Here is a 24,831-nt window from a genome sequence, read left to right on the forward strand (position 1 = left end):
TATTAGATATAATATGCTGTAAATAAATAATTATAATTTTTTAAAATAAAAATAGTTCTATGGCTCCAAGAATTAAAAGTAAAATGCCTATGAGAATTTCTACGATTGTAGTGTGTAAATAATATATAGTGATAAAATATAATTTGCAAATAATTGAAATGTATTTATTAATGAGGTAATTGCAATTTGCTTTGATAAGTTGTTGTGCAGTTAACTTCGTTATTAAGTACATTTCAATTGTTTGCGAATTATATCTTATTGCCTAATCAATATATTATTTATTTACTATATTAGTTACGCAACAACCGTTGAAGCTCATTCTAATTATTTTACAATTTTTTGTAGTAATAATAATACTTATTTGCTTTTGTAGTAATAATAATAATTATTATTTGGTGAATTAAATTAAACAGAAATATCGTGTTTGATAGTTGGCACTATTATTGTTTTTATTAATATATTATATTTAAATGCATTATTAAACGCATTTATAATTTCTAATTTTGTATTAATCATTTTCACATTTCATGTAATTGATTTAACAGCACTTAACCGTTGTAATAATTTTCAAATTCATTTTTATTTTACTTTTAATATGTTTATTTTATTATTCATTCATTGGCAAATTTTTATCTGCCTAGTTAAATAATACTGCTTAGATAATATATATCGTATTTAGACAAACCGCTTATAAAATACAATACATAAATAATTACATAAGAATCCATAGAAAATTGCACATTACATCATTGTTTATGTGTTGATGAGATATAAACTGAGAGTCTAATCAGTATATAACGGAAACGTTCCGCGTGCATATCGTGTTTTCACCCTGACTTTTTCCCGTCGCGACAAGTTTCTGAATTGACACTTTATTTCGAGTCCTCTGAGAAAACGGCATCGCAGGTTTCGGCTACGAAAGACGACGGCATAACTTTGAAAGATGCACCGCGTATTTATTCGTTACACCATGATAATCAGTTGAGTAAACAACGAACGAGTCGTCTTTGGCGACGGCCGTCGGATCTCGAAGGACTCTACTGCTTCCAGTAACCGAAACGAGCGATCAGTTTCTCTTGAGCAGCACATCTAACTACATTACATTTATATATTCTTTCGTAGAATACAAAGAAAATAAAACCTAGTGATTTTAGTATTGGTTCATTACAATCCGCAAGTGTTCGTCAAAATAAATTGGGGACAAAAGTATAACAGTGATGTGTTAAAAGTGTTTTGTTTTCACGATTATAAAGTTATTATAGCTCGCGTTATCTTCTACAGAAATTTCTGAATGAATATACTAAACACATGGCAGATTTAAGGTATTAATAGATAATAAGTACTTCTAATTCGGAGTGTTAGAGAACTTATTAACGGAGCAATAATTTATCAAGCTTCAAGCTTGATATCTGGTCTTATCATCTTACAATATTATCATTTCTAGTAGAAAATATTACTTTACTGGGACAGAAATAAGAATTAAAAGCAAGTCTAAGATAATTTAATAATATTCTTAACAAAAAATCTAAATAAAAGAGAGAAAAAAGTCATTCTGACACTAGTATTGTCAAATTAGAAAAATTCTAATATGCAACTTTTTATTTATTAAGAAAAGCAGAGAGATTATTGTCACGTACTCGGATATTCGAATTATTTAAAATCTAAAACAGTAAAGAATGCAGTAAAAATCTGGATGATGTTCATTACAGATATACAAAATTTAAATACATAAAAGTATTACTGACTACACTGAGAAACTCATTTAATTGAATCAATTAATTTCTTGTTGTTGGATATGAGCAAGCAAATTCTGGATGCATGCAATAAAATAATTTAGTTAAAGCAAAGCATTTTTGGTTATTGTAACATTTTACTTTGTTTCTGATAAACATCTCTATCAGATATCAATGTTTATCAAAAACAAGTAAGATGTTACAATAACTAAATGTTTGGTTCAACTAAATTATTTTATTGCTTTTTATTATTTATCTTTTGTAATTATTTTATTGCATTAACCAAGGATTTGTTTTTGTCTATATCTAAAGCAAGAAATTAATTGATTCCACTAAATGGGATTCTTAGCGTACTTTTTTGCTTTCTTTGTATCTCAAATGAAAGCAAAAAAGTACACTAAGCTTTGTCGTATAGGTTTTTTTTTTAAGAATAGTGCAAAGATTAAAGAATTACGAAGGAAAACAAGAATTAGTCATGTTTTTTCGCGTCATTACATAATCTATCAATTTTAGAAAGTTATTGTACACTTAATGTCATCCTGTCAAGTATTATATTGTTTAGTAGTACTACGTTAAATTATAAGAAGAAGTTTTCTTAAAAGTCTTCTTAAGAATCTTGTTAAATTCTTTTTGTTTTAATGTCATGAAATCGAATAGTTATAAACTTATCATATAGTTTGAAATTTAAAGATGCAGAACAGCATGAAATATTTTTATTCATCACACCTATCACGATTGAATAAAATCCGTTAAGGCGCTCAAGTACAGATGATATTCTTACTTTGATAACACGTCTGATATGTTTGTTTGTAATCAATCTCCATATTACACTACTCAAAGTCGGTAAAATGCATTGAAACCTGCTGGCAAATCAGAACGAGTTGTCATGTGTAAATCTTTACGAGACAACATAGTTATATAGGCCGCGTAGAAGCGAAGAGCAGGGACGAAAATGTCGAAGTGGGAGAAACACATAAGCACGCTGTTTTTATAATACACGTTAAATAACTTTACGGCGCCTCAAGTATCGTGGCAAATTGATTTCGTAACGACAATCACAGAATTAATGCACAATAAAAGTATCATGGCGGCAATTAAGCCGAGCACTTGCTTAACTGTGAACCGCTCGCGGCATTTCAGTCGCGTTTGGGAGCGCCGAATGAATGATACATAAAACGGATCGATGTGCGTAGTGCGACGTTTTTAATTTTTTTTTTTTTTTTAACGTTGAAACATTTCTGTAATGCGTTTAAAAAGGAGAGAAAGGGATATACAAGACGGTGAATTCTTTGAACGGTTGATTGAATATTAATCGGCTTAGAGATAATACCTGTTTTAGCATGTATCGTACTCTCGTTACGCGTGTTCCCCATATCGGAGGAAAATTTGCAGGTAATCGAGCGAGAATTGCTTTTACAAATGTTAGGATGGTGTGCTACAGTTATGTTTGTGCGCTTATTGCGATATTAGATCAGCGAGAGAACCGACCCGACAGCGGAGTCACGGCGCCGCGTTTCGCGCGCGTGCGTTTGTGTACACAACTATTAAGTGCTTACATTTATGCCTGTCATAATTGGCTTCGTTAAATGAAGAGAGTGACTGAGGAATTAGCTTGCCGGTAATAACGCGGCTATTTATTAACACGTGAAACGAGACGCCACAGGCCTCACGAACTTGCGCGAGCTCGGGAAGTAGATCTCCTCTTCCTTACCGCGTTTGGAGCACCGTCGTAACTTCTTTCTTCCAAAATCAATCCGATGGTGAGTGGCATTTAACTAAAATCTAAAAATTGCTTTCTACATCGGTATCTCTATCTCGGTATCTTTAGAATAAAATAATCACGTCTTGTTTCTGTGACGAGCACACACGAAACGTATCCTTCTCGTTTATACCCCGAGAATCTAAAAATAGATTACGTAGGCTTTAATAAATTTCTCACGAAGCGACGACGCTAGCATGGCTGTGAGGAAGAATAAAATACGAAGGAAAAATGAAGATAGCGACTGGGGCAATGATGGAGTAGAAAAGGACGTCGGAAGGTAGACGAACTAAATCGGCGAAAACATGGTCTGGTCAGTTCTGAACAATAACAATTGTCTTTATTGCTCTCGAAACGATTTTGACGATTTTCAAGAGACGTCGAAGACAGAAACATATTCGCACTCTCTCGACCGGTTTATTTCCCTTCGTTGAGTCTACCAGCTCTCTCGAATTGTTCGGTTGTATTTTTTCAAGATTCTTCGCTGCTTATATTCGCTCGTCGAAATAGTGACCGGCTAGCCTACATTCCACCCCGATTTCACTTCGCGTTTTTCTACGATTTTACAAGGTGCCGGGAAAAAAAGTATTTCTAAGACTGGAAGTTTCTTTTTTTTTTTTTTAAATAGAACTTGTAAGACATGCGTAGTTCGTGTGTTAAAAATGAAACGGACTTTAAATGGCGTTTTCCGAGAGAACGTGTTCTGATGTATAATATCCTTTCTTTCCATTCGGCGTATTTTTTTATTTTTACTTTTTCATACCGATAAAGAATTAATTTTTGCAATCTACATGATAACATATCAAAGTATTAGTTTATATCGATATTCTTCCATTTAATGGAAACTTTGTGCGCGCGTAAATAAAACTTCTTTAGAATACGTTGTTTGAAATTGGCACTTTCTCCGAAATTGTTATTCGTCGTATATCTCAAGTGGTACTTGCACAATGTTGATTGCTCTTTCGCACAACTCAATGTGATCGCAAAGATAGCTGAAAGATAGCGCGATTTTGGTCAATAATACATTAACAAATGTTTCGCAAATATGATGAATGTTCGATTTAAAGATCAGATTATGATCGAAGAAATTACGATTACCAGCGAAAAAAGTTCCTGATTTACGAGGAGGATTGTTGTTGAACGTACCGGCATATATATATATATATATATATAAACTTATGGACGCATTGCGCGGCTTAATTTTCACGTCAGAACTGGTCTTAGTGCAGCCTGCCGGACCCTAATCTCCAATGTGGTGGCATGTTTCACATTCCGAGTGCGTGGAATGAGTGTTCAAAAATGGATGCCGCCGCAACCGTGGGAGGCATTTCGGCGTCTGGAAAAAGATGGTGGCACGGGAGAGCTCCATGAAAGAGGTAGATTTACTATCAGAGAGATTTCATTCCTCTGGGGTTTAGGCTTTCTCGGCAATCCCATTACGGGAGTCAAATGTGATTTAGGATCTTGGCCTTATACCGTGCACCGGCCTAGCTATAGGCTCAGCATGGCTATGGTGTACAGCATAGGCGTTTCATATCTCTTCGGGACAGATACCAACCGTCGCGCTCCCCGATGTTCCATGCCCAGCCACAGTCATGGGCGTTTCCAGCCGCGTAGCAGAAATTATTTCCTTAAGGCTTTCGGTAATCGTTATTCCAATCGGAAAAAAAGAGGATGGATCGCCGTAGCAGTTTCAAGAGCGTCTGGAAAGATGGCCCGATTCAATCCCGATATTATTAAACATTGAAATCATATATATTTGTCATCAAATGAAATCAGATGAAATCATATATTTAGTGAATTGTCAATCTATCGTAAGTGGAATCGTATTTACTGCATCAGTGAGTTGAATTAATTAAAATTTAATACATTTAGAATTGCGTTAGACGTCAATCGTATACGTATGATAGATGTGATCGAAATTCGTCGCGTGTGTACCGTTGGCCTTGCTACGGTCCTGCGTTGTTTCATCTGGTTCCAAGACGCGGCTCGCCGACTCGAGACTCGTCGTATTGCAAGTCTGAGGTTCGCTTATCCGCATTTGCTATACCTGCTATTATGTAGACGATAATGGTCGCCGCATAAATATTCACGCCGGTGATGCCCATAAATGCTACCGTCGCCGCGTGCTGCACGGTATATTCGATATACGGGTAACGCGCGCGCGTACGAGCATTAGAGTTGCTAGGTAGTTCACCATCTTGGATCGACATCAGATCTTTGATCCTGCTGAGCAAGTGGGACTATTAATCATGCGCGCCGACGCGAGGTATGTACTTCGAGGTTCGCTATCGAGAAGCGAGTTCCTGCCGATCGGTGCATGATTTATATCTTTAATCAGGAGATGGATGAATTGGTTTTCGTTCATCACGAGTTCGTGACCAGACCGGTTACAGTTTTCTTAACGTTACGAATGTTCGTACATTTTTGTTATTCCTAATTCATTCGTCTTGACAATCTCGATTAACTCGAGAACTTGAATGTGGAGTGGGGGAAATTTTTTTTTAATTGCTTTTCGAAATAATTGCTCTACGTTTTCGTTACGCGTCGTTGGTAGAGAAAGAGAGAGAAAGAAAAATTACATAGTAAATAAGTATTTTGAAGTAATTGTGAGAAATAAATTAAATTGTTTCGAGCGAACGAAAATATTAATATTGAACAGTTTAACACATTTTTTACGCATTTTAAGAAGACGGCCATTGAGATTATTCCTGGAAATATTGCTTATTTTTTTTTTTTTTTGCGTTGTTGCCAATCCATCGCAAGCAGGATATCAAAACTGGTTGGAGCTGTCTTCGTACCTATATCGAAGCAACGCAACGTGAGGGGTCCACTTACACAATTATCCGCTCGCGGAATCTCCTCAGCGGCCGTTTACTCGCCGTTTTACTGCCGCCTGTGCTCTTGCCCCTTTTTTTTTTTTTAGTTTTATTCCCAAGCTGCTTTTTAAGACTTTCCTTGCCCGCCTCCCTCTTTCTTCCACGCAGTCTTCCGCCTGCTCTCTTCGTCAGTACCTTCTCTGCACGGCTCGATTCGACAGTTACCGCCATTCTCTCTTCCTACGCGTTCCACCAATCCGTCTCCACTTTACTCTCCTTTCCTCTTCGATATCGATTGTGTCGTCTGGAAATTCCAAGAGCGATTAGTATCTGCAGCAAGTTGCAACTTAAACTCATTCGAACCGATTCATGAGTCAAAGATGGAGACGCCTTGGATGATAGCTGCACGTAAATCGGCTATGTTCACACGATACTTTGAGAAATCATTTTGCTTCGCGCTCATGGACGTTTCGAATCGTAGATTGTACCTCATATATCTTTGACGGTAGGGAAAAAATAGCAGAGGGAAAAAAATCGAACAGCTTAATGTCTAATTTTCGGCGACATTATTTTTTTTTGTACGCGTTGCAATATTTGAAAAACAGTACTGATATAAAATGAGATAGAGAAAGATGGTATAAGTGAACATTTCTTGCAATGAGAGAAAAATAAGTAAGGAGAGTAAGCAAGACGTAGTTACGGCTGAGCACCTTAGTCATAATTATAATAAGCCGTGAAACGTGGCAAATTTCAAATTAAGTGACATTTTCACCATGAATAACGACTCCGAGCTTCATTCTCGCGCGCATGCAAGAATTTTTTATAATCATCAGTTTCCTCGTATTTCAACACTTTGTTCAGTAATAAGATAAGAATTTGACATCTTTGTAAAAGGATGACCTTTTTGATTATAGAGCAAAGTAGCGAGAATATATTAAATCAAGATTAGTAGAAATCGATACTGCATTTTAAATGTCCTATATCACAGGAACATTTTATCCCATTAATCTGCATATCTATAATAATTTTTTTTTATGGAATTTTTAAACCAACCGTGGAATGTTTAACGCTTTTATATTTTGTCGAGCGAGTCCTGCTCTCTGCTCGGCCATTAAAACCAGAGTCACGGTGGACTAGAATGATTTGTGCTCTTGGTGGAAACTAGTTTCGAGCTTTTTGTGATGGCGACTGAAATGGTGAGCTGACTGGAATCTTTTCCTTTTATAAGTATCTTATAATACTACAGTAGGAGTGGCAAACCATAGAAATTATTTTGTTACATAGAATTTGTGCTAGACTTTAGCTATGTTTCTCTTCCTCTCTTTTTCAAGAATAAATGTTCTTCAAACGCGGATCTTATATTGAGAAACGATTACTCGAATAAACAAAACTATATAACGTTTCAAGCATGTTTAAATATACATACATGTTAATTTAACAACAAATATACATAAATTGTTGAAAATTTATACGATTATAACGATTATTTATTAATACAAATAATTCAACAAAAATATAAAATGAAGCTCGAAAGAATATATCAGTAAAAAATGTAAAAAAGCCCATCAGAACTTTCATCAGCTGTTCGGATACACCGAAAATTTCTTTATTTTCGCGTGTGAATGTAACAAAACGAATAAAATATACGTTTCGTATCCCTTCAATTCGGGTCCCTATCAAAATATATCCTTATTTGATATATTTACATTTTTTACAAATAATTCATTAGTACGTCGAAATAAAATTATTATTATTGACATATAATTTTTTCAATAAGCTTAATACTTTAATAAAAATTAATTGCAAGTTTGTTACACTAACAGTTTGTGGAAAATATATTTAGAAATGTCTTCCTATTGAAAATAATTGCTGCCAATTAGAGATATCTTATATATTGATTTTATTTCTGAAAAAGTATTTTTTTTCATTGATTTATTTGTTTTTCGGTGAGCGCTGCGGGGCTTTCAGGATGCGGCGGCTAAACTCTGCCTAACAGTGCGCCACGTTGGCTCGTGTTTCGAAGCGTGCTAGCACGGAGTAGAGTGGACAGTCGTAAATATGCGTGTAAATATATAGCGGCTGTTACGTCGGCCGCTGTAAAGTCATAGTATGTAGCCAACGTTAAATGTTTGAATCCTTACGAGGGACTACAATGAATCTTATTTTGCGCGGCGCGTGATGCTAATCGAATTACTATCTGTAACCTTTTTTCGAAATCTACGACGGAATACACTGGGAAAATTAGGTTTGGTTTGGTTAATTAAAAAACTAAAATGCATGATAATAATAGCGATTTGTATAATGATCAGAATTGCGAGATAATTTAATTTAAATAATACGTAATATACATATATATATATATATATATATATATATATATCTGTAAGAATGCTAAACAGATTCCTTTGAATTTCGTATGAATATAATTTAAATCGTATCCAATTTACTGAAAGAATTCGTTCCGATACAGTTTCTTGACCACATCCTTTTGTGATACCCGTTTCGAAAGTCAGTGAAACTATTTTGACCGCTGAGAAAATCTGAAAACACTTTGCAGAAAGGAAAACACGGAAGTCAGGTCTAACCAAGAGGTTCTAATGCCAAAAAGGCCAAGTAAAAAAAAAGCAGTTTTATGTCGGTCACCTAAAATGTAATCTCTGTCAATAAAGTAATTAAGGTTAGTAGGAATGCTTTGGGGACGTCTATTTTACTACTTTTGGGGTCTATTTTACTTCTTTTTTTCAACTTGTTTCCCAAGCTTTTATGATTTCTGCAAAGGCTTCCGAGTTATTTTAAAATGTCTGAGTCAATGCTTTAAAAGAACTTTTAAACAAAAAGTCAATTAATATATATATAAGTTAATTTGAATTTTGATTGATTCCGATCGTCCAACCAATCAATTAAGAATCGAAAAAAAGATTTTACTATCGTCCCTGATGTAGCCAAGTAATTAAGTTTCATGATTAGTTCATTTATGGCTTTCATTAGTGCATTAATATTACTGACATGTAGAAGATAATGATTATTCTGAGTATATCCAAGTCATAGGCTTGATTACATACGACCAATCAAGGCTGTTGCCTAGCGTAATATAGTGCAAGTACAATAAAATTGAATTACATAAAGTGTGTACATTAAAATTTAATAAAATTGCGCTGCAGTTATTATTTCTACTAATGCATTTTGATTTATGTAAAGATTATCTAATAAATGATAATCTTTCACAAAATAAATATTTTTACGAAAAACAACATTTAATTATATAATATGTGTCACATAACAATGAAATTATTTTCATTTTAATGTCACGATTGCGATAATATTGGATGAGGAAAAAATGAATATATACCATACGATATACTTGGATTTGAATGATTAATTGCTAATACGTCTTTTTAAAATCATAGAACTTACATAAAATATTCTTATAGTCTATCTTTATTACCGTTGATAATATCATCGAATCTTATTTCAAAGGCAAATTTATAAAAAGCTTAAACCAAGAGATTGTAGATATCTAAAGAAATAAAATTTATTTATAGATTTTAGGTTCATACATATATGACGTCTTAATACGCAATTAGCTTTTATCCAACATTACGTATTTGATACCAAAATACATAACGTTGAAAGTTAACGCGTCATCAGATTCTGTTCAAACAAAATACTTTAAATTAATAAAAAATATTAAATATAAATGATAGAGGTTATCCTAACATTATATTAAAAATATTCAGTTATATCGAATTAATAGTCGAAATTATTGCGTGTGTGCCGCTTTCGTAAAATTTTCATAGGAATTGAGCGATAGTGTCAGATGAGGTATCAGTCATGTAGAATAGTCGTCACAGCAGTTAATCCGAATTGTTTCTCATCTATCGATACTTATACATAAAAACGAGACAAAGCGAGAGAATGTTGACTATTCTTACGTGCCAACCAATAGGAAAAATCAGGTCGCTTACGAAAGACGTTGACGTACGTCTACGCTGTGATCACGATGTCGCGAACGATTGTCGCGTAAGTGAGATATCGGGGAAAAGCGATAGTTCTCGAGGATACGTAGGTACGTGTGGATACATCAGGGCACTCGGAGTACCGCGTTTAAAAGGATTTACGACGTCAACAAAAATAATCGTTTAACGCGACAGAGAGAGAGAGACAGGGGAGGGGGAGAGGGAGGGGGGAGGGAGAGGAAAGAGACAGACGCGTTTGTCCGGTGCTGGATGACCGGTCGAATGGTCACCCAGTGTCTATTGCCCATCAAATGACCAGTCGAACGAGCGCGCTTCGGGAAGGCCGACTTCCGTAAAGCAATGGTTCCGATCGTTACAGCTGTGGATCTGCACCTAATCCTTTTTTCCCGCGGCTTATTCGGATTATGTCGCAGCGCGGCAAATAGACGCGGCAAAATGATTGCGGCAAATAACGGTGTTCCGGAAGTGAAATATCTGAGTTATTCTCGATTCTAGTTTTAATAATATTCTACGGCTGTCTTCTATTTTCAGATTAAAAAGTTGCTATCGGATAATGTATCGTGTGACACACGCGTATTTGTCAGAGTTATACAGAGACGTTTAGACAATAGCTTGAAAGTTGCGTTATGTTGTTAGGTCTCTGAAGTAAACTTGATGACCATGGAGTGTCTGGAATGTAAATGCGTAATCACGGCCATAGTTTCGTCAATGTCGTCGTTTCGTACTTTTGAGAGTCCTCTGTAAAGGGCTACGATGAGGGTTACCGAGTACAAATGGCAGTATTATTCAGGAGATTAGAATTGCCAGAATATTTCCTTGAAATCCCGTACATACTCAACACTGTAATCTTTGTTTTACCACCGAAGGTACAACTAGTGCCCGCAATAAGAATACTAAGGATGAATTATGAATTATTGTGTGTTAATTTTAAACGTAATTAAAAGGAACGTTACATTCAACGTTGCGAAAAATATTTACACGCATTTACACATATTTTTTGAATGTGGGAAATTTTGTTTCAATTTTCTTTTTTCTCTTCTTTAATATTTTAAGCAAAAGTTTAATAAAGTTTTGTATATATGTGTATTTGAATAAGTTATAAATAAAATTATAGTAATTCATGATATCTGTACGGTTTTAAAAAAATACATATACACAGAATTCCATACGACTTCGAAATATTTCGTCGTTATGCAGTTAGTCGAGGTTTAAGGCTGCATGATGGCGACAGCGTGTTGACCGTTATCTTAGCTCCTCACTTCAGATTGCTTGTGCATTCGTTCTCGAATGCCCGGCATTAATAACCGGCAGCCAAGGTAGTACTTTATCCTATGCCGCTCGTTTATGGCAGCTATATTTTGTGCTACTTAGGATTTTAGAAAAGTGTAGCTGCATTTTTTTCATTCTTAAAATATCTTTTCCTTAAGTTTTGAATTAAAGCGCATGACATCTTATTAATAATAGATAATATTATATTTAATATACATATTACAATTTGTTCGAAAGAATTTTCTTTGAATCAAAGATATAAGGAAACTGTATAATCGAGAAGAAAAATAGCTTATTGTCGAAATAATATTGTTGAAATGTAGTATATCTTGCTTAACAGTTTTGGATGACAGAAACTTTTTTTTGTTGAAACCATTATTCTGCCATTATTAAATCAGAATCCATCATGTGCATTCTATAAATTGAAAAAAATAAGATACTAAATGTCGATTGCTCATACTTTAATAACATCATTAATCATTAAACCTCGATCGGCACATTGTCAGGTGAAATTTGTTCAGTGAGAAGGAAATGCGATTTACAATCGTTTCTATAATAAACACCAAGTTTTTGTATGAGAAACGCCGTAGACACAATGTTCTACGCACGAGTAGACGTTCACCTACCAAGATTTATGAACAGAAAATGGAAATGAAAGGGGAGCGGATTATTGAGAATGCTAGTATTATATATACATATAAACTACGTTTCAGTACTCTCATAGAATTCATGCGTCCCGCGTATCAGAGTGCGCGTTGTTAATATCCGGACTCTCCCTGGACCTTCCATCTAATCTTCCCTCTTCCAAACGCACAGTCATCATCCTTCTCTCCCTTCTATTTCCTGTACCATCTTCTTCACTCGAATTTGTCACCGCCCTTAAGCACACGAGTCCCACCCCTTTATGGATATAATTAAAGTAAACCGTGTCTTTCTCGCATTATCGCTCTATAGAAGATTTTATTTGCGTACAAATGTGGACGACTATATTTTCAAAATTAATAATACAAAAAGAAAATAAGTTATAGTCAAAGTTTAGAATGTAGACTTTTACATAGGACGAAGCGATATGAAAATAAATACACTTGTATTTACGTTGTACGAGGTAAACTATTTGTAGGACGATAACGTTATTTTTTCTTTTTTGTTAGGACACAAATATTGTCAGATACATCTATATCAAACCTAATTGGAGTCAGTCACCCTTGTTCACGCGAGCAAACTAGTAAAAGAAGGACGAAGAGAGGGGCACACTTCAAGTTATAACACTTATAACTATAAAAGCGAGCGTCAAGCATAATAAACACGAGTCGTTAATGGTATCGCTAATAGAATCATTCCGTTAGCTTGGGATGAACTGGGTCCTCGAAGAGCAAATGTGATTTTGTCTTTACTTTCCTCTTCGATTAATTCTATGATTTCATTTTCAATCAAAAATCTGTCACGCATTTCCATTCGCTAGTGTTGATACGAACGTATTTTCGATCCAAACTTAAATTAAAATTTTCTTTCAATAATCCACAAACTATATAACTAATAACTAATAAATCGTGATGTGAATAATTATCGCTTGTACATAGAACGAAATACAGAATAAATACTAAATCATGAAAATGAAAATGATATAAAATGTTGAAATGGCTAAGGATGTAGTTTAATTCTTAATTTAATGAATTGTAAAAGACGTAGTCACCCGATTGTCACTGGCTACAAAACATAATGTAGTGTAGTTTATATCGATAGATTAATTAATGTATAGCCTATAATTTGGAAGAGGAAAAGATTGACGCGATATATCGCGAAGTACTTGGTGGGACTTTTATGGCTGCGTTATATGTTTGTAGAGAGTAAATATTTAAATGTACTGTAATCTCTTTCAGGTAACAGTACGTATATCTCGCAATAACTATTATATGTTACACACATTACAATGCCTTCCGTAACGATACGCTCATTAAATTGTTTTGTATACAGAGTGAAACGTGCAAATTTATTTTTAACATATTTGTTACTAAATCGCGATATCAACAGCTATATACATAAATCAAAGAACAAAGGCGTCTATCTTGAAGTAGTAAAATATTTTAAAAAATCGAACGTGCCGAGAAACCGCCCCGATAACCGCGAACAGTTGAAAAGGGAAGAAGAGATACAAAGAAGAGAAATTGCAACTTGCAGCCATTCACTGTCGGCGGTTAAGTGTTATTATAAGCGTCGTGATCTGTACGAACATTGCGGATCCTCTCAAAAGGCACATATAGACGGCTCTTCTGCTCGTATACTCAGCAATGATTTCACGTTTACGCCTTGGCTGTCTACGTTGGCAACATTCTGAAAATGCTGATGGCAGGAGGCAGGTGGAAGGTAAAGCAGGAGAGAAAATATGCCTCTGTGCGAGAAAAAGAAAGGGAGGAAAACAAAGAAAGCGAAAGAGAGAGAGAGAGAGAGTGAGAAGCGCCGGTAAGAAAGAAACGGAAAGGGAGAGAAAAATAAGTAGGAAGAAGAAAAAAAGCTCTGGATAAGAGAAGATGAAAGTGAAAGACGAAGGCGGCGGCGGCCGATAGCAGTGGTACGAGTGGAATAGGGTGGAATGTGGAGGCAGAGGGAGGCTTTATTTTATTTTAATGACGCTGTAAGCTTGGCTGCGCACACCGAAGCTACCAAGACTGGATCTGCCGTTCACCAGTCCCCAGTCTAACATGACTACATGGGATTTTGTCTCATCCTTTATTCATGAAAGACTGTCTTTAGTCTTCCATTCCTCTGTCTTTTATCCATGAACAATTTTGCGTAAGAAAAGCAAACGTTCCCGGCCAAATATCATTTGTAATAATGTAACAATGATGTCAGCTTCTCTCAGTTTGCAATTAAAAAATATTCTCGTAGAATTAAATTTTGATATAATTTTAAATTAGTGACTTGTAATAATAGTTTAATTATTTAGAACATTTACATTTTTGTGATATATTATTTCAACAAAAACTTGATTTTATTTTATTCAATCTCTTTAGGTACCTATATAAAGATTCGTATTGTTCTGTTGCATTTTTTTGCCTGGATTTAAATTCGACTGCAACGAATATATAAAATTTTCAATTAATGTTACTTTATGAGACAAGTCATTGAGTTGAATCGCACCTTTTTCGAGTCTTTTCTTTTCTGCCGTTGGGATAAGGAGATACTGGCATCTCATGGAGATAAGATGGCCATGAATTAAGCCAGTCTGACATGAAACCATCCGAAGGCGGACTGGATTCACGAAGAGATCAGGTTCTTCTTTAGAGAAGAATAGAAATGATGAGACAAGAATATAGAAAAATGCATGAGAAATTAATGAGTTCTATAAAATCAAATTTTTATCAAACTGATAATAAGACTAGCTAATGAATGCAATAAATTATGATATAGATAGAAGTGAAAAAATAATATAAGAATATATTCTGTAAAGATTCAATATGAACAAAAAAGGATCAGAATTAATGTTGTTTATTCGATTTACGATTGTCTGTCCATCTGTGAGCGATCGAAATCAGATTTTATATTGTGGCGTTCAAAAGAATCATGAGATTCTTGATGCATAAATAACATTCTTTCATTATAGGACCGTCGCATCTTACATGCGCTTGAACGAGAAAAGTCGGATTAACGTTATGCGCAGTCGAAGAGTTATTTTTCAGACACATCGTCGTCGCATACTGATGTCACTCTTAGTTCAGTTGAAGCAGTTAGAACCCGTAGTAAGCGCCCGTTTATGAGATCTTAAACAAGATGTGAAGAGGGAATATTGTGAATACAGCCCGTGCGCATAGGAAAATTATCGAGCGGCGTGTTACCCGACATATCTGTCTGTCATCTTCAAGAGAGGAACTCGAACTAATTATTGTTCGCATTCTTACTATATTATAAAACCGTATCAAATTTCTTGAATTTCTTGCGATTTAACGGCATCTTTTTGCTTCGGAAATAACTTTCCCGTAAAGTGATATCTCGTGTGTCCCGTTTGATTAGATTGATTTATCAGCGCGGATCCATTTTCCCCGGATTGTTAAGTTCGAATGACGCGGATACGATGAGTACAGAGTTACATAGTACGTTCACACAACCTCGATAGTGGTGGAGGCTGTCGTGTCGTTATTTATGCTGCGTGGCTCGCAATCCACCCTCCGACGACAGCCAACGGCATAAATCCCTCGTGTCCCATCTCTCTGGAACGTTTCCATCTCCCTTTTCCGCCTCCCTTCTCCTCGTTCTCTCTTTCTCTTTGTCTCTCGCTCTCCCACCGCTCTCTTCTTCCTCGTTCTCTCGTTCCTCTCCTTTCTTCGATTTCTCCCTTAACTCCGCGTAGCCTTATCCAGCTAGGTCCAGGCTCTCGCCCTTACATTTCCCCTACCCGGGTATTCGTTTCCACTGTTCCACGGTCATGGTGGTGTCAGCCAAGAGCACCGAAGCGAGTATAACATCGACCCAGCTCAGCCAGCCTCCGCCTACCATCACAACGACCTCGCGATGCTGCATCGCCGTTGGTAGTTCACCGTGAACCGAAGAACGTGTGCGTGTGCACCGGCGGGAAATTTATGGATACTTTAAGGGTGATATCGATCGTTGCAATATTAATAAATGAGAGAACGTCTAAGCTTGTGTATATAATATCAGAGCACAATTGTTGAAGAACTTTTTGGGATGATCTTACACTCGGTGGAAATTATTTCCGGTTGGTTGGTTATGCGATTTTTTACGGAATAAAAATATGGATGAACAAAATCGTTAATTATTATTCGTCATAATCGTATAAAATATAAAAAAAAGTAATAGTATATTATTTTATAGTATTTTATTTTACTTTTTTAATTGAAATTATTATTAGTCAGATGATTATTATATGTGAACTCAATTTTTTGTTGATACCGAAAGTCAAACGTTCCAACATTTCCCCTTTGCGCAGCTTTTTGTCAATAGGGACATTACTTCGCCATTTCGCCCCCATAGGTCGCTAATTAAACTCGCTGATATCGCGGGGATAAACGTAGGGATGAGTGTACGCCCGGAAATTACGGAGGGTCGTGCGGGTCTGATGATAATATCACGGGAATAACGAAGTGGTTGGGAAGAGACGACGGAAAGAAAAGGAACGATATGTTCTAAAATGCGAGTATGATAGGATTGCGAGAATGGGAAATTGTAAAACGGAGAGATATGCCGGTAGTTGTAAAGAAAATAATTATTTTATACATTTTTTTCATAATTTTAACCACTATTGTATACATAATAATGTTTGTAACTAAACGATTGTTTTATCGATCCCATCCGAGTTTTGTTTATCTTGTTGCCAATAATATTCTGTTAAGAGTTACATTAGTGGTTAATAATTTTTTCTAATTAAAAGCTTTCTCGTCATTCGTAAAATAAAGCTGTGTCATATATATATATATTTTTTATGCAACATATTTGAGAGACGCATTGAATATTTATGTATTATCAATAAGGGATTAGTCTTATACAGTAGCAGTTAGAATTAAGGTGAATAGAGCAAGAATAAAGGACTCGAAGGCAGGGGGTGACTGGCCGTGAAATTGAAAAAGTTACCAAGGCTCTGGAACACCGAGAGTGTTGGCGTTGGCAGGAGGCGGCCATCGAGCTCTGTAATTTGCCTTCATAAAATCCCACGGAGGCTCAAGTCAAAGCCTGTCGAAGGGAATACCATTAGGCGGTCGTGAATTTATTTTCATTTAGTTACAAGAAAATTACGCGTCACGTTTATATTTTATATACCATTCTATGTAGTTAGGGTACAAGTGTCGATGTATACTTTATCGTTGCGATGGAAAGAAAATCGCACGCGTCTTCCCATTGGCTTGTTCTTCTACACCATATTTGGTTAACTGTGAAAGAGCCATGGCGCTAGAATACTATCAGGAACGTGGAACTAAAATGTCCAATATTTTGTTCGGTTAAAAACAGTCTGACATTATTGCGCAAAGGAAGACGGAGTTGTTACATTTCGAGAATAAGTTACAGGAATTCGCTCGATTAAAAGCGAAAAAAATCTTTATCGCATATATATATTTCCAATACAATTTTTTAATTTTTTTTTAAGAGTATAAATTACACAAAATTTGTAAGTATTGTTGTTGAAATTTTTGAAGCGTGACTGTTTAATTTTATTTCTATTTTGAAATATAACGACAATTATATTTGATAATTATATTTGGTCATGAATATTAGATAACAGCATTTGTTACTATAATTGCAGATAATCGTAAATAAAAACAATGCTTTCATTTTCATATATCGGTGTAGACGAGTAGTACTGTTCGTTAAAATAAAGATAATTATAGAAAACTTTCTCTCCCTCTTTCGCCTTTCAGACTATATTTATTTTACACGCAAATGACATACGATACATATGTATGATTACAATGTCATGCATTACAAAAATACGAGAAGGTTGACTTGAAAAACATTCGCTAGAAAATATCAGTGTTATACGTTGAAAACGTAAGGTAATTGTAATTAAGATTGCAGCTATTATCTGTAACAATTCAGATATTTATGCAGGTAATATAAACATAAGAATTCAAGAATATACTATTTCGAAGACTTGTGTCACATGCGAAGGCCACATATGCCGATGACTATATCTAGCAGTGGTCGCGGATCTAATGGCGGCAGCATTGGAAATACTGAGTACTATCACGAAAGGGAGAGAAAGGAAGGGGGTTACGGAGGGGACATACGCGAGGGTGAGATATCTATTGCGTCGACCTCCCCCCCTCCCCCCAGATAGAAGGGATGAATTTGCGCCGAGACGTCCGCGCAGGGGTGCAACGACGCCGACGCAGGATCCACGGGTATCCGGAACCGCGGCCGGAATGCCCGCACCCCATTTCGATTCGTTTCGAGGGTTGAGAATGCGTTTACTCATGGCCGGCCGCTTGGTCCATATCCACCGACGGTCGTAGCCGCGAAGTCATCGCGGTCGAGTTTCCATTTACTTCGGTGTCTCCCCTTTGTTTCTCGTCGCGTTCATACCGTCACGTATTTTCGCGTGCTGATTTTATCCTCGTTCACATTGCGACTGCGAAGTTCTGCCTGCGTAGCCTGGTACGACGATCCGCGAATCTCTGAGTAATCTGAAGGTAAGTCCGCGAGACAAATAGGTGATGCTGAGGACATTTCATGGATTCCTTAATCGTCTATCGCTGTTTCACGCAACACTGGCTAAAATTTTTCAACTATTACCCAAGACTAATAACATGCGTATTTATTTATAACAATAAAAAAGCTGTGTAGATATCGAAAAATCTGATTCAAAATTGAAGCCATTCAATTTTGACCTAAATTGTATTTTTATTACTAACAGAGTTTAGTATTAGCGCTTTTCGATTATGTTGCCATTCACATAGATTATCAACTGGCTGGCCTGATAATTTAATCGAAGTGGAACAGCGATAAGGACACAGTCTTGTGAAATTATCATTCTCGCAAAGTCTTCGATTGCACAATCAACGAGTATTTGTGTTTTACTTTCCGTACGCACCTTGTGTGACGGTGTCCCTATACTATTTATTTACAATATTACCTAACTATGTTCTTTGTTTAACATTCGAGCTCGTTCAGTTAAGACTCATGTGATTTATTAGCGATTTATATGTATCTCGACAAATTTTCAATATGCTAGTTGCTGCCGTTCACATAAGAACATTCTCGCGAGCGATAATAACCATGTAGAATATCTACGCAAAATTGTTCTACCCAGTTTCATTATCGCGCTTAAATCAAGCTGTGCTGTCATAAATTTAGAATATGAACTGTCCATATGTATTCCTTTGTGTGCGCGCGATCGACATATTATATGTTTCATTTCCCGAATTTGCTTGGTTTGGGTGCGGCGCTTGCGCAAAATTCAGATATCGTCATTTTGCGGCGTATGATGCTCCATAACAGAAGTTAATGGTTTGGTTATCGTAACTCTATTTAACTGCTCACGTTCGCGTAGTTCGATACGTTTTCTCCCGCGTGAAATAAGGTAAAATGAACGAAAGGAATGATTGTTGATCATCGGCAATTGTTGTTTCAAAATAATATCGTCGCACGATTCTCATGGGATTAGTATTTTTTAACAAAATATTTATCATCTATTTAATAGTAAACAACAGTTTTCTAATTTGATAATGTGTAACTTATTTATATTATATATCATACACTATATTAGTCATATCTTATTTATCATACAGGATATGAAATCAGGGATTATCTTATTGCATTACTTTTAATGCATGTAAATATTTGTCATTAGATTTATTGTCAGGCAAACAAATAATTAAACTTGACGTATTATGGCAGGAAAGTGGATAAAACACGTGGGAGTTCGTGATCTTTTTGATTTCTTATTTTAAACCTTCTGAATCTCTTTTGTGGAAATATTTGAAAAGTATAATATAATGTATTTACACATTTCTAACTTAAATAATTTTAGCAAGACTATGATTATAGAATACCGCTGAATTACTGTTTTATTATTATGTTAGTAAAACACTTAATATATTGATTGATATATTTTTGAAGGAATTTGAAATTTCATAAGATGATTATATAAAATTTCTGTTGAAATATATGTCGACGTATACATATAGAATGTCTCTTGTGAGAAACAATAAAAAAACCAGTAAAGTTTATTTAAATTTTAAAAAACTATATTAGACATACACTATAAATTATACAACTCAAGATCTAATAGCGATACCAATGTACATATTGTTAGCGAAGTATAATAAAAATAATATATTTGATACTAAAATTCAGTACATTGTAAATATCCACGTACGATATTATTCAGCATAATTGATTGCTAACTATTTTTCGAATTTTATTTAAAGTAACTAGCAGAAGAATTTATAAAACCAAGCTAAGGTCGAATTTTATTATACAGACCATACAAAATAAACCATTCAGCATTTATAAGGTTATAGATAGAACACATTAAATAAAAAAAGCCATAATGTGCATAAGTCGAAAGCTCAACCGTGTGTGAGATATTTAATGTGTATCAAAATTGGTAATTGTTAAAATTTTATTTTCAACTTATATATTATATATGGCAGAATCCGAGTAGTACTAACGGGATTTGTAATTAAAGGTAGAAATATTCATCTCTTTCTTGTACTTTAGAGGGAAATAATTATAGGTTCGGGAAGTTAATTGACATGCTATTATATATATTTTGGTTTTTTAGTATAAAAAATGGGGAACTCTTTTTTATTCTTATAAGGAACTGTAGAATTATTAGAAAAGAGAGTGTGCTACTAGAATTGTCATTATTTTTTTCATAGTAATAGAATGTTGTGCTAACCTTACAGATCCCATTTTTGGGTATCCATGAAATCACGACATTCTATTCATATGAAAGAAATAATAACAGTCTAATTTTTTTCCTAATTTTATAGTTTCTTATAAAAATAAAAAAAGAGTTCTACATATTTATATCTACTAAAAAACCAAAGTTGAAAAAATTGCAGCTGGAACTTTGTTTAAAGATAGTTGTGGAGTATAGATCTCTGCTTATAATATTAATAAGAAATATCGCTGGAATTGCAATAAATTATCAGCTCGACACTTTCTCCAAGTGTTGTGCTGTTATAGGGTGTACTATCTTCCGTATAAATGCTGAATGGTTTTTTTTAATACTCTATATAATAAAAAAATAACTTTGTTTTTATTAATGTATTTTTATTCTGTGTATATTTTTGCGAAATTTAACATTATTTCCATTTGATTATAAGAAATATCTTGCTGTTTTTCATTTTACTAATAATTGCCATCTTCGCATTTTGTGGCAAGTCCATTTTTTGTCAAGATTTCTCGTTGACTCAAAGTGTAGAAAAGTTTTCTGAAAGTACAACCTTGATAAAGATTAGTAGCCTTCACCTAAATCTTATCCTTTTACTTCAGATTTCCATTTTGTCGAGTTTACACAATATTCGTGACCATTTCCGGCAACGTGACAACCGCAATTCTTTTGTAAGTTTCAAAAGAATTGCGTTTTCATAAAAACACCGTGTTATATGTGTTGTGACAAAAAATGTTGCTTTGAAGAAATAAGTTTTTTTGAAATAGTGATGATTATATATATTCTGTCTGCAGTATCTTAGAGAAAACATATTTATAGAATTTATTTCACGTAAAAAAAGACAATGTGCTTATATTTTTTTACTTTCATTTATTTTATCATTTTTGTTGTTCTATTGTTAGATGTTCGTTAGAACGCATTTGGCATATTCTACACAACTGCAACTTTTAAATGAGTTTTAGACATGTTTCTTCTAATTGTTATCGTCTGGCATATCTTAAGTTAACACATGCAAAAGAGAAAGAGAGGAACACATAGGTTTTAATCAGTAAAAATGAAACAAGCGGCGTAGACACGAAAACTGATTCCGAAATTAGGTAGAGTGCTGTCACGTGTTCATTATGATGGCTGCGAGTGACAGGTGGACCTTAAAAAACAAAAGGCTCGTGTACATGGTTGATGTTTTCCATTCACCGCGGACATTCGTAGCCAAACGGCGTGTAACGGCAATAATGAAGTTGCACGGTTATGTTAATTGAGAAGTTAAACAGAAATAGGAGTATTAAACACGTTGGTTCACGGGGTTCGTTGATATCCGGCGATGCAGTTAATGCTCATTCAGTTACGTGATAAATGTGTGTGAAGTCCCAACATTATGTCTTAAATCAGCTTAATTGAACGCTGACATACTATATTCTTTCAGAGCGTCTCTTAAAATGCTAAATCCTCGAACATACATTTGGTTTATTAATCGTAATACGTCTTATATTCTCTCTTTAACCGCATCGTATCAGTTATCAGTGCAAATCACGTTATGTATATCATATACATTGTTATGTTGCCTTTTATTTTCATTTTACTTTACGAGATTTTGCTCTACGAGAGTCTTTCCAAGTTTCAGTAATGAATTATTAAAAATATTCGTGATAGATAATCTCGTACAAATTCCTATGAGTATAAAATTCCTACGAACGCGTCAAATTAATGAACAATAATTGCATAGATATTTTAGCATAAGTCTAAAAAAGAACCTGTCATTGCAGCCTAACATGACGTATTTGATATGGTGTTTAATAGATCATAAAGAAGTGTGTTATGCTAAATATAACAACTCTGGATGTTGGTTAATATTCATTTTAATGTCTTAACGTTTTGACTCTCTGTTATTTTTTTAACATCGGATAGTAATAATGCGGGGGAATTTATGTGACCTGTAGTTCATATTCTCGTGTTACGTCGTAACAGGAAAACATGTGAAACTTTAAATTACTAATTACCACTTAATTAAAATTGTATACGACTTATTACACTCGATAAATTCGACAAATAATTGATGTCTTTTCGCATAAAATAATTCGTAATTTGCAGTATACTTTGTACAGTTTATAAATCAGAAACAAAATTTAGCTAATACAGATACATTTTAATTATAAGGTGAAAATAATATCTAATGAGTATTAATTTCCAATTATTTTACTGTATTTATATGAGGCATAAGAAGAACATGTAATATAACTTAGAAGGATGAGAAAAAAAAGGAGGGGAGGAGAGAGAGAGAGAGAGAGAGAGAAAAAGAGAGAGAGAGATGAGCGAATCCGGGGCTTTAGCTGACTCTGAGGATCGATTCGTTGTTTCCCAGCGCAAGTAAACTGTCGAATCTGCTCTCCTGTATTTCTGCTTCTCCCTTTCCTCGCACACATGCTGCTCTTTTTCTTCCTCAGTGCTCTCTACTTCCTAACAACCTGCTATGCCGCGTGCTGCTATATTAGATGTTTTATTCTGTCGTGTTTTTCAAAATTCTAATAATATCTTAGAATAGACGATGCACATTACTTCTTTTATACAATAAAATATATGATATCTCTTATTTTGCGAAAATAAAATTAAAAATGATTAGATTTGGAGTTACTTATATAAAGGAATATTATATTAATCGACATGATAAAATAATGGCAGGGATTTGCGATAAAGGAAAAGTGCTTAAATTTTTATATGATAAGGAGCAATATACTGCAATCATATTATTGCTCCTGTGATACGTTAATATCATTTATGAACCGTAAAATCAACCTAGAATGCTATAATATTGCTATATTTAATATTACTAAATACATATGTACCGTTGCATAATAGATGTATACATATACTCCAAACATTTTTTTTTAATTTTTTTTTAAGTCGCATAGATCAATGATTATACATTTTTAGTGATACTAATGATGACTTAATTTACCAAAGCGCACACTTTAATATCTTGTCAAATATCAAAAGATTGAAGCTATCAAGAGAATTCGGTTCTTTGTAAGCTTTGTTTGCAAGAGACAGCTACGCTTTTTGAAACCTTTTATACACGAATACGTAGGTGTGGCTTGTGTGACATGAGACAGACTAGCTCGTATTTTATTTTGAGTGTCAGACACCCTCATGATCTCGAACTCTGCGTGAGAGCGTTCTGTTCGCCGAGGATGAAAAAAAGAGAAGAAAGCGGAGACGAGGCGTTGGCTGTTCATTTCGATGATGGCGCGAAGGATGGGACTTGTGCGGAACGAAAGTTCAAAGGAAGATGTATATGTTATCGGTTGCGCGAGATTCCTATATTAGAGTTTCTAAAAGTCTATGACTTTTAGATTACAAACATCCTGAATCGAATCGAAAAATTGTATGGCGCAGATCTGTTTTCCTTTTTTTAAATTTAGCTATTATCTTTTCATTTTATGAGGTATCAGATACAGAAATGATACAAGTGCAATTTATCAGGCTTTAAGTTTTTTAGATTTAAATTAAATTAAAAAATAGGAAGAATTCCAGATGATTACTAATTTCACTGATTCAATTTTAATATGGAAAAAAGAAAGAGTTTTTATGGAAGTACTTGCATTTTTTTTTTTATGGTGATCTGTTATACATTGCACATGAACATGAATACATGCTAATGTATTTTTGTGCATGTCTATGGATTTCAGATATAATATGTATTTATACATATTGTATAAAATTATACAATAATATAAACGGTTTAAGTCTACTATATTGAAAGTCATAAAATCTAATGGTCACGTCATTTGAACCAATAACAAAGAAACCACACTTTATGTAAGGCATACTAGATTTCTTTAGAAGTTTAAAGGAGCGCATTTCAAGTTTTTTCAAGTGTGAAAAAGGCAATATCTCCGCGCTAGATCTCCGATTTCAAAAGCGAAAGTGATCT

The 24,831-nt window shown here is 34.6% G+C and overlaps 1 protein-coding gene across 1 annotated transcript in view; it reads left to right on the top strand.

Annotated features, from left to right (window-relative positions):
* Positions 1–3,447: 3,447 nt before the first annotated feature.
* Positions 3,448–24,831, top strand: part of LOC108754612 — a 63,578-nt gene continuing 42,194 nt past the window's right edge. Inside the window, exon 1 of the mRNA XM_018497047.1 lies at positions 3,448–3,493. Coding sequence (XP_018352549.1) covers positions 3,491–3,493 — 3 coding nt within the window. The 5' untranslated portion in view covers positions 3,448–3,490. The remainder of the gene's footprint in view (positions 3,494–24,831) is intronic.

Source organism: Trachymyrmex septentrionalis, unplaced genomic scaffold, assembly GCF_001594115.1.
Source record: "Trachymyrmex septentrionalis isolate Tsep2-gDNA-1 unplaced genomic scaffold, Tsep1.0 scaffold80, whole genome shotgun sequence".
NCBI lineage: Eukaryota > Metazoa > Arthropoda > Insecta > Hymenoptera > Formicidae > Trachymyrmex > Trachymyrmex septentrionalis.